Below are 11,930 nucleotides of genomic sequence, written 5' to 3' on the forward strand. Positions count from 1 at the left end.
TTGTCTTTTTCCATGTCCGGCAACGGATCGCAACCCTCAGTATCGCCCCCGTACCGGACCAGGACCGGCCACGGGATCGCAACCCTCGGTGCTGCTCCCGCGCCTCGCTCAGCCAGTGAGTGGGAACCGGTCTGCATGTGGGATCCGAACCCTCGGGCGGGAGCGCCGCCGCGCTTCCCAAGCGGCGCACTATCCAGTGCGCCACCGGGCCGGCCCTTCCATGAACTTTTTGAAGACCCCTCATGGCATATGTCCAATATTATAAATTTCTGTTTAATGAAAATGTCAGTTTTACACGATTAAAATGACTGATTAATAATACACATTAATAATGTTTATGAAATTTTTAATAAAACTATAACTGAGCTTTCATACTACAAGTCATTACTAATACAGAAAAGATCAAATACTGTTACACAAATAATTTTTACAATAAAATTGTTCCCATAAGCTTCCTTTTAGACCTTCTTGCATAAAATGACTCTTCTCCATTCTTAAAGGGATAATTTAATATATAAAGTCCACATCCATATTAAGATAACCATTCCTTCCAAGTAACTCTCCCCTACTTTCTCTAAGCCATGCACTCAGCTCCAATGAGCCTGCAATTAACTAATCCTCACATGTACATGTCTTTTTTGAAGTCTTATCTTAAAAAAAAAAAAGAAAAGAAAAGAAAAAAGAGGCAGCAAGTTTCATAGATAGTGAGAATTGAATCCTGATCTCATCAGTTTTCAGTTAACTCCCCTCAATAAAGTAAAAATCTATTCTTAAATTTGGGGACATACTTGAAAAGGAAAAAGCCACATTGACAAGAGCCCAGAGATCATGAAGAAACAATTCTTACTCCTTCCTTGTCCTCCTTCCCACCTCTCCCTCTTTCTCTCGTTCTTCCTTCCTATTTTCTTCCTCTGCCACTCAATATTAGGTAATATGGGCATGATTACATAAGAAGTAACTTCCAAAGCCAGAATTTAAAGGGGGATATACCCAGACTCCAAAACCCTTGTGGGTTTTTTTGTTTTGTTTTTTTTTTAAAGAAGACTGGTAAGGGGATCTTAACCCTTGACTCGGTGTTGTCAACACCACACTCTCCCATGTGAGCTAACCGGCCATTCCTATACAGGGATCCGAACCTGTGGCCTTGGTGCTATCAGCACCACACTCTCCCAAGTGAGCCACGCACTAGCCCCCAAAACCCTTGCTTTTAACAACTACAGTATTTCACTAAATCTGAAATGTTTCACTACAAAAAAAACAGAAAAACAAAAAACATACACACACTACCAATTATAAGATGCCATTTACTATAAGGCACATCTATTTCCAAAGATACTAAAATATTTTTTCAAATGTACATAGTGGAATTGATAAAATGGTATGCTACACTGCCTCCCTTTCACTGATCTCCAGACTCCCAATCTGTAGGAAATATAGTTTTGTTTAATTAAGAATTAGGCATTTGCCTACTATCCACAATCATAACTAAGTATCCAGGCTTGACCTTTGTTAACCATCAGGATTCCCTAGCTCCTGAGCACCTGACCTAGATCGTCCTACCTAGCCAGGCCCTGCTGCTATCCAAGTCCCAGACCAACAAGGACCACCCGCATTATGACTGTAGACTACTCACGAAGAGTATAGTTTGTTGCTATTTGAGTTAGTTTTGTCAAAGTTTGATTCTTTAACTCACCCCATTTCTCAATGTGACTCTTGCGTATACAGGGATATCACAACCTGCAATAAGCTAAAATGGTTTAGGGCAGTGGTTTTCAAACTGTGCTTTGGTTATCCAAAAATGTATGTCCCCAAGCCCACTACCACCACATCAATCAAGATGGTTAAGCTTCTATATTTTATATTATAGGCATCTTGAAAACCACTACCTCAAGGAATAGAGAAGGCACTTGAAGAAAAGGTCAAGCAGGACATACAGCCTCAAGACAACTGACCATGCTGCTGTGAATACCTTCACTCATACATCTCTGTCGTAAATACACTGAAAAAGCAATAATGATACACAGATAGATTCTTTTAAATGTCTTCAATATGCAGTACTATTCAACAATACAAATATAGAATTATTCTAGCAGAGAAAGGCACAGATTCTAAAATTAACACTCCATACTTACTTTTGTTGGCATCCATTCATCAAGTCTATTATCCAAAACTACATCATAACAGAATGCTCCAGCGATAACTGTAAATCCAACCAAAATAAAAAGCAAAGTCAAATGTGTTAGGGCAGAAAGCTACTAATTTCCAGCAACTTAGTATTTAGACCATAACATGAAGGATTAGCAATCTCTCCCAACTCTACAAATTATAAAACTTGCCATTATCCCAGCTGCTTGCCAGGGCTCTATCAAATTTCCTCTGCTCAAAAAATTAACTCACCTTTTGTTAACCCAAATAACCAATATTTTTAAGCATCCAAGATTTTTTTTAATACCATATTTTAATAACAAAAATTCATGTAAATTATCTATGATGAATAAAATACAAAAATAAGGAAGAGTCTTGCAGAGACATATAGCAGGCTAAGGCAAATGGGAAAATTAGTAATAGTGAAATAAATTCCACCTTTTGCTGCTAGAGTGGCATGTACATATACGCAAGCAATGTGAAATATATGCGTCATCTGCCAAAAGTCCAACATTGTGGTGTTACGTTCTATTGTTATGTAACAAATTACCTCAATTCCAAAATACCCACATATTAGCTCACAGTTCTGAGGTCAGAATTGTGGCACAGAATGGCTAAGTTCTTTGCTCGTGCTGAAATAAAGGTTCTGGCTGGACTGAGTTCTAGGCTCTGGGAGAAAATTCAACTCTGAACTCATTCTTGTTGGCAGAATTCACATCTTTGCTGATGTATGACTGAGAGCTCCATTTCCTTGCTGGCTGTCCACAGGAGAACACTCTCATCTCTAGGTGCCACCACTTCCCTTCACATGTGGGCCCTTCCATCTTCAAGCCAGTAATAGAGCATAAATACTTTCCACTCTTGAGATCTCTTTCTCTCTGCTAACAACTACCTGCTTTTAAAGGGCCCACGGGATTAGATCTGGCCCACCTGCATAATCTCCCTTTCTCAAAGTCAGCTGTGCTACATAACATAACCTAATCACGGAAGTAAAATTCATCACATTCACAGTCTCATGGATTAGAACGGAAAGATCTTGGGGGCCACCTTAGAATTCAGCCTACTACACTTGTACACCCCAACAATCCTACCAGGAAGATTTCCTGTGAGTGCCAAGCACGAGAAAAGCTTTCAAGAGTTATGCTGTACCTTCTGATCTTCCTGAGTCCTCAGCACTGCCAGTGCCTGTGGAATACTCTTAGCTGCCACAGCAAGCATCAGTCACCCAATGTCGTTAGGGAAGGAAGACCTCAGAGTTCCCTCGCTCATTTCCTAGAGGGAACCATGAGGAGCCTGAACCCTCACTGACTCCCCACTGACAGGTTTAGACATGGACATAACCCAGCCTCAGCTGAGGTCTGCTTACAGCTTAGAGAAGGTCTCCTTTTTCATCGATATTGTTGACCCCGTACACAATGCCCATATGAAATCTGTCCAGCCTCCAACTCTTCCAGACCAGTAATTATCTGCCTCCTATTGCCCTGGATTGTGTGTGGACAAATGGTTTAAGCCACCTTTAATCCTGGGGTTTCTGATCATTACGTGGAATGAGTTGAGAACAAAGAATTGGGCACTGCTGTTCTGAAGGGCAGGGAAGGGTTTTTGTGGGGAGTCCTGGCATTGCTTCAGAGGGGACAGCAAGGTGGTAGGGAACAGGTCTAAATCGAGGTCTGGTCTCGTTTACATTGCTCCCAAGATCTCCTTGGAGAGAGGGAAGAGCTCTGTGGGCCAGTCCTGTGGCCTGGATATCAATACTACATGTCCCCAGGGCTCAGCCTGAGCACCCCCAGTTGTTATGACAACCTCCAGGAGTTACTGCAGTAGCAGGATGGGTCTCCGTGTTACAGAGGATGTGTCACACTTCTCAACAAAGTTGAGAAGAAGCTGTCTCCAGGACCTGCTCAGTAGACCTGCCTCTAAAGTCAGTAATCAAATGTCACTGACTCTAAGATATAGTAGCCTTCCCAGGCAGAGAGGACATCCTACTAGGAAACAAGCACTAAAAAAATTGTGCTAATATAAACTGGTAACTCTGATAAATGCTTGAAGGTGGCATCATTGGTGTTATCAATTCAGATTTTTCTGGATTCTCTGCATTTCAGGACCTCTGGATCTGTCTCCTGGAGGCTCAGTAACCATTACAATCACTTCTTACTTTTCAGTGAAGGGATCCTTATCCTGTCTGCTCCTTTGCTTTTGTGCTGTTACAATTAATCTTACTGTGTCTATTTCTCCCCATTGTCACTGAGTGGGCTTGGAGTGTGAGGGCTGGAAGAGCAACTGGAATTGCTGCAATGTCAAGTGGACGTCCTTTCATCTGAACGCTGCCCTGTTCAGAGAATCATCCTCACATAGCAGCCAGAGGGACGTTTCCAAAGAAGAAACTGGAGTTCTAGGTGTGTGGTTGCCGATTGTCTTCAGGACCCAGACTTTCCTGCCCCCAGGGTCCATCTCCAGCTGAGACTACATAGGAGTCTGGTTCCATTTCAGAGATGACAGGCAAGCTCATTGTAGCTTAAAGACAAAAATTCCATGCTGGTGTTGAGGATTTGCCACCTTGATTCACTCGGACTGATATTTCAACCATGTTACCACAGGAATGAATCTCCTTTAGGAGGGTATGAAATCCCATTCATGGAAATCTAGTTTCTGAGGCTCGGAAGTCCAAAGTCTATCCAGTGGTGGCAACAGCAACCCAGGGGTCTCACATTGCAAGATGGTGGAAGCAGAGAGAGAGAGCTTCAAGATTTTTAAGGAATACTATTACTATAGAGGTTTCAAATAGTTACTAGGTATAAAAATTCCAAAACAACAAGGTATTTAATAAGTAGGTGAATGACTAAATGAACATGAAATGTTGAATTTCTTTTATAATATCTCCTAAATATCACCATTTTTGATGTTTTGTTCTCAGAATCATTTCTTGAACTTCATTCAAATACTTTTGGTGTACATATTTAAAAACAAAATTCACATAATCCTACTACACATATTGTTGTGAAATCTTAGTTTTAGCAAATTTACAGAAAGTCTGAACCCTTCCACCTCATCAAAGTGGTGTGCCTCTCCAGAATCATGGTCATTTCTGGTAAAATGGTACCACCTAAGCACAGCTCTTTCCAGCAGTACTTATATTCCCATTTCTTCCTCCTCCACACATTAAATTTTGAAATAAATGCTTAAAGTGGCAAGAAATAAACAGTGAGTCAGTGTAATTCCATGAAATTCTTATTCAAGAGAAACCCTTCGCACTAATTCTATTATGTTAACTACTGATCTCCAAAAATTACTTCATATTTCATCTTAATAGGATGAATTTTGTTACCCACAAAAATGAAATATGTATGACAGTAACTTACATTAGATAAAATTAGAAATGAACTCTATACATCAAAAGTAGGTACCAAAATATTCAAGGATTAAAAAAAGTATATATATTTATATGTGTACATTACCAGGAACTTCTGGAGCTCTGACCAAACTGACCATATATTCATCTTTGAATGCCCTCTCTATTACACAGCCCATCATCATGGCACAAGAACGCCAATAAGCCTAGAAAAAAATAATAATACAAACATAATATACACTAAGATTCATTAAAGTTTCTACAATATTAAAATTTAAGTCAACTTTTGACTTAGGAAATATTTCTCAAATATCTGTCCATTCTCAGCATGTAGCAATGTTTACTTACCATCAGGGCAAGACATTTCTTCCACCAAGCAAAAACCAGGAAAGAATGAAACACCAACTTCAAGTTGTTAGCAAGATAACAGACACTATAATAATTATCAACCAATGGACAGCTTCTCTATCTTATAGTATTTATTTTTAACCCAGGATAAAGTTAACTTAACAAACTTATGCTAAAATAAAATAAATACTTTAATATATAATTGATGACTCCTATCCTATACCTAACATCACATAATACATCACTCAAGTCCCTGATACTTATAGCAAAGCAGCCTCACCACTAACCGGGTTTTCATTTCACTAGCACATTTTGATTCATGGATATGTATGATACAGGTATTCATGCAATGACCTTATCAGAGTCATAAGGAGAAATATGCATCCTGCACCATATCTGCCCATCTTATTCCCCTTACTGCCACTACTCTAACTGGGCACTTGACTTTCATAAGCTCTTCTCCACATCTGAGGACTACAAGAGTGGTGTCACTTGGTTGTTGGTAGAAACTGCTCCATTACGTATTCTATGCAACCAAATTACACTAAAAATAAGTACAAACCCAGGCCTATGGGCACTTGACTTTCATAAGCTCTTCTCCACATCTGAGGACTACAAGAGTGGTGTCACTTGGTTGTTGGTAGAGACTGCTCCATTACGTATTCTATGCAACCAAATTACACTAAAAATAAGTACAAACCCAGGCCTTGAAGGCAAATAGCAAAATGTACTTCTTCATTTATCCTACTTAAATGTTTTTAAATGTCTGTTGAACTCCAATCAGAATGCCTACGTTCGAAACCAGGCTCCTACACTTTCTAAACCACAATCTTGATCAAGCTGCTAAATCTCTTCTTTTCTCACTTTATTCATCAGGAAAAAGGGGAGAATAGCACCTAGTCTGTAGAGTCTGCATGAAAATTAAATGAGTTAATACCTATAAATCATACAGAACAATGCCTGATACATAATACTCAGTGCTAGCTATTACTATATCATTTCTATCATTTTTCTTAACTATTTCATTTCAACAAATTTTTATTAAACATCCGCTGTATGTAAATCAAGGACTAGGTCCAATAAGGGAAATGGTCCCTATCTCCACAGAGTCTAGAAGCTAATGCATACAACAGTTCATGTTACAAGGCAAAATTAAAATACTATATCTAGAGACACTAGCCAAGTATTATGAGACCTTAGAGAAAAGGATTAATTCTGACAAGCAGAAACCTAGAAGGTTCCACAGAGCAGACAGCATTTTAACTGAACTATATAAGATAAATAAGATTTTAATGAGGAGAAAAAATTCTCAGCATTGAAGGAAGAGCATCAACAATAGCCAGAAGAACAACAGAGCATAAACCAAGTACTCTAGTGTGGCTGGAGCAAAGAGGAAGTAGAAGATGCAGTGGGAGGTGAAGCTAGAAAGGCAGACTAGGGGCAGATTATGCAGGGCCAGAAAGTTATGTGAACATTATCAGGTAGATAAGATCTTTAGGGGTAAGTGACATGATCCTTAATCGTGTCACTTAATAAAACTTTTATAGGACTACAAAGATTTTAAGTAATTTTTTTTTTTTTAAATAGGAGAGGTGGGGGGTGAGGGAGTTAAAAATGTTACTGAAATCATCCAGAGAAGATGGTCAAAGGCTGGGTTCTAGCAGTAACAGTCAGAATGGAATCACCTTCAACAGAGAGTGTGACCAATAAATGTAAGCTGATCTAAGATATGAATGTAAAAGACATGTCACACAGTTTTCTCAATCCAAAATACAGAGAAATGGATGCCACTGGTATTTTTTGAACTATGAAAATGCCTAATCTAACGAGTAAGACACTATCTAGTACAGTACAACATTTCACCTTGGCCATATTTGTACATTTTACATTCCACAGAAAATAGCTTTTAATAAAAAAGAGAAGAAAATAATTGGGGAAAAAAATTTTAAAAGAATGCAGAGACAGAAATACCTTATTCACTTCTCCTGGATCACGATCTTTGAAAGTAAGAAATTTAATTTCGCAGGATTTGGTCAAAGGTTTATACATGTCCCAAGGCTGTCCGTCCACAAGAGCTAGAATGGACTTCCTGCAGTACCACTCACTTAAATCTAGGAATTTAAAATAGATTAACAATCTAAATCTAACAAAACCCAAAGTGAAAAGTTCCATATGTAAGTGCTATGTTAAGAAATAAAACAATGGAAAAGCAAGATTCTGCAGATTATCATTTTTGGAGAAAAAAAGAACTGCATATTACATCTATAACCAACAAAAAAATAATACCCAACACACTCAAGGTATTGCTGATTACTAACAAAATTACCCAAACCATTTACAAAAATCATTAAGGAAAAATCTAGTTTGAAATTAACTTGTCAATTATCAATAAAACAATTTTCTAATAGCTACACTTAAATATATTCAGAGAACAGCTCATGGATACATTTGGACAGATGCACAAACATCTTAGAAGAAAAGAGAAAATATATTAACATACATCAACATAAATCTGTTTTCTTTGGTTTTGAGTCTCGCTCTCAAACCATCTCTTACCTCCATAACATGGACTCTTCAATTAAATACTGTAGCAACCATTTTTTAATTATTAATATGGATTCACATATAAGCCAATCAGTTCTGGTCTGTTCTGTGACCCCATAATGCAACTCGAACCATGATTAGATGTTTGGCAAGTACACAGCTACTCTCAAAAGTAGTCAAACTACGGGGCCTGAAGTATCAGCCACAACAGTATATAAGTTTTATAAAAGCAGGATCGTTTTTATTTTTGCTCACTTACCAGTATATCTAGAGCCTAGTGCCAGGCCTGGAATATAGGAGGTGCTCAATAAAAGTTTACTGACTGACTGAAGGTATGAATGACATGAAATTCTTAGGGCAGGGGTCATGCTCAGGATGGTTCAGAAGCTGCATCTCTGTGTGATGTATATAAAGATCCTCAAATGCCTGAGCTTTGTCATCTTTCTCTATAATCCTAGTGCCTATAATATAGCACAGGTTCAAAAAAATACTTGAAAACTTGGGCCAGCCCGTGGCTCACTCGGGAGAGTGCGGTGCTGATAACACCAAGGCCCCAGGTTCGGATCCCATATAGGGATGGCCGGTTGGCTCGCTGGCTGAGCATGGTGCTGACAACACCAAGTCAAGGGTTAGGATCCCCTTACCGGTCATCCTTTTAAAAAAAAAAAAAAATACTTGAAAACTAAATAAGTAATTTTCCTAAGAACTAATTCAAGTGCCAGAACAAAGGAAGATTGAGAGTGTACAATCTTTAGGCAAGCTTAAACTGGTAAAGTTTAACTACTTAAGTGAAATTATTACTGAGTTTTCCAAAAATCGAAAAAATGCAGCTAGTCATGCCTGTGCATATCTATTTGGGGGACTTTCTAAATATTACCAGTTCTATCAAAACTCTATCCAAACATTTTGATCAAAAATAATATTTAGAGGCCTTGTTCCCTTCATTTATTTCCACATCAAATCACACATGGGGCACTGTTACCTCCCTTAAAATATGAACAGAACAAATATTTTTACCCCAATCACATTCACCCCATGCACATTTCAACTCAAACATTTACCACATGTATATATAAATGTAAACAAAAATACAACACACACACAGGGGCAAGTTGCAAGCAGATAAAAGATGTAGGTTAGGCTAGAAAGAGCTAGAAAGGGAAAGGCAGCAAAAAAGCCAGTGATCTGTGGCCACAACAGTCCCTTTATCCCAAAATCCTTTAAAGAAACCCACATGGTTACTACACCCACTACATCAAGAGTCCTGTCTAGAAGGAGAAAGCACACTAGAAAGAATGCATTCAGATCTGGCCTTCTTCTGCCAGAAAAAAATTTACCACCCTAAAAATACCCAACCTGTGCACTACAGTACCAACCCTGTAATACCCATAGTACCTCCAGAGCTAAAGAGACAGTGAACACATAATAATGTGCCAGATAAAGGAGAACTTCTGGGAAGTTCAGGAAGCAATCACAGCACCTTGTCTCCTCTGCACCAGTTCTCCCCCACAGCTAGCATAAAATGATCAAAACTGTATCCTGATTCTGGTACTTACGCATGGCACAACTGTAAGGAGTTGAAATGTTTTTATTCATCACAAAGACAGTTCCAGGGTCAGTTTTCCCAACGTGTTTAACTTCAATCTTCTCAGTTCGGGGAGTTAATGACAACTGCCTGTTTTTCTCTTTATTAAAGAGGTCATTTCGCATTTCTATCAATTTGGTCGGTGACAGCTGAGAAGCTGGAGATGTTGCTATAAATCCTGTGGAGAAGTTACAACAAATATGAGGGCTGAAAAAATGAACAACATACTGCCGATTCCCCCACCCTTCTCCAGTACCACATCCTCCTATAATAAGGAAAGAATAGGAGGCAACAGAATTTTAAATGCAATTTGTTCGCCAAAAATGGGCCCAGAGATAAACTTAAAGCACTTTCTGAGGGGGCAGGTTGTCTCAGTTGGTTAGAGCGTGCCATTGATAACAACAATTTCCAGGGTTCGATCCCTACTACCGGCCAGCCCCCACCCCACCCCCCCAAAAAAAACCCAACATTGTTTTTTAATATTAATAACTAAAATAATAATACTAAAAAAACGGAAGAATACCGCAGCTGTCCTAAATCCACATCTCTACTTCAACTTTGCTCTTTCACATTAGATTTTTATTTCCCACCAATTTCCACTGTTGTATTCCAATCTGTGCTTTACAACAAGGCGCAAAAAGTAACCAAGAAGGCGAGTGAAAACTAGAGTCACTGGGAAGGTGAGCAAAGTTGTCTGTTTGAAAGGGTCTTGGGGAAGACACCAAAGCTCCAGAAGATGGAGGTCCCACACCAAAACTATCAGTATCAAGGGGAAATGCTGAGCTTATTTTCCAAACGTCCATTCAGGGAATATGAGTCTTCCAATGGGAAGACAAGGACATGTTTGCACGGGACAGGGGCTCCTTCCCAAAGGTGCCCCAAGTTCGGCCTGCGGCCCCGCGCCTGTTCTCTCCATAGCCCTCGGCCCCCAGATTCGTCCTCCCGAGCTGGAAGGGGAAAGGTAGCCACAGCGGGGACTGAGGAACCTTCCCCCTTCTTCGGCCCCGCAGGACCTCCCACCACCCGCTTGAGGTTCAATCTGGGCAGACACCACTCTCTAGGCCTCGCTCCCCGTCCCCAAGGACTCGGAAACTCACTGCAGCGGGACCCGCCGAGGGGAGGGATCCGCCCAAGCCGCAGCCCACGGACTCCCACGGCAATCGCCTCCATTGCAGCCGTAGGACGGCCGCGAGCAGGTCCTTCTCCGCTCTCCTCCCCCGGAAACTCTGAGCGCGCACCCGAGTTCCGTTGGGCAGTTCTGTTCCGGACCCGGCGACGGGCTGCGCCTCGCCGCCGGGGGGCGCGTTTGCGCCTCGCTCAGGATTAGTCGCTGAAGGTCAGGAGTCCGGAGCAGGGGCACGTCCCCGGAAAGCGGTGGGTGACCCATAGGTGTTGGCCCCCAGGCCGGTCGGCCAGTCACCTCGAGGGCTCTGCAGGGAAAAACGAATGTCCCCTTTAGAAGGGCAGAGTTCCACACGCGCCATCGCCCTCCGCTCTCAGCGGGATCGAGCCCTGCCAACCGAGCGAAGCCCTTGCTTGCCGAAAAGAACTTATTTCTGGGGAGAAATTTTGAGAAAAGATGGCTCTGTTTACTCTCGTGCCCAACCCATGACATCTTCAAGCTCGTGGTTTAACTGTTTTGCAAGGTGGGTTCTTAGGTCGACTGGAGTGAGTCTGCTCACGGGTTCTTCACTTAATTAGCCATATGGGCCTCGAAACACGTCGTTTACATTGGAGGGAATTTTGTAATCCGTAGAGCTCTTCACAAATTATCTAGGTTAGTTTATATAGTATTCATAAAGAGTATATAGAGAGCACGGTAAAAGGTATCAAGGAGCGGAATTTTTGTCTCTTGCCCATTGATGTATCCCAAGTGCTCACTCACAACAGTGCGGGGCACACAGTCTGCGCTCAGTAGGGATTTGTTGAATGAATGAAAACCCTTGCAAAAAAGAAACC

The 11,930-nt window shown here is 40.7% G+C and overlaps 1 protein-coding gene across 1 annotated transcript in view; it reads right to left on the reverse strand.

The window, feature by feature from the left end:
- Positions 1 to 11,142, reverse strand: part of MRPL39 (mitochondrial ribosomal protein L39) — a 24,070-nt gene extending 12,928 nt beyond the window's left edge. Inside the window, exons 1-5 of the mRNA XM_008591442.1 lie at positions 11,069 to 11,142; positions 9,943 to 10,149; positions 7,814 to 7,953; positions 5,601 to 5,700; positions 2,133 to 2,200 (exon numbers count right to left, since the gene is read on the reverse strand). Coding sequence (XP_008589664.1) covers positions 2,133 to 2,200; positions 5,601 to 5,700; positions 7,814 to 7,953; positions 9,943 to 10,149; positions 11,069 to 11,141 — 588 coding nt within the window. The 5' untranslated portion in view covers position 11,142. The remainder of the gene's footprint in view (positions 1 to 2,132; positions 2,201 to 5,600; positions 5,701 to 7,813; positions 7,954 to 9,942; positions 10,150 to 11,068) is intronic.
- Positions 11,143 to 11,930: the final 788 nt, after the last annotated feature.

This window comes from Galeopterus variegatus, unplaced genomic scaffold (assembly GCF_000696425.1).
Source record: "Galeopterus variegatus unplaced genomic scaffold, G_variegatus-3.0.2 Scaffold6917, whole genome shotgun sequence".
Classification (NCBI taxonomy): Eukaryota; Metazoa; Chordata; class Mammalia; order Dermoptera; family Cynocephalidae; genus Galeopterus; species Galeopterus variegatus.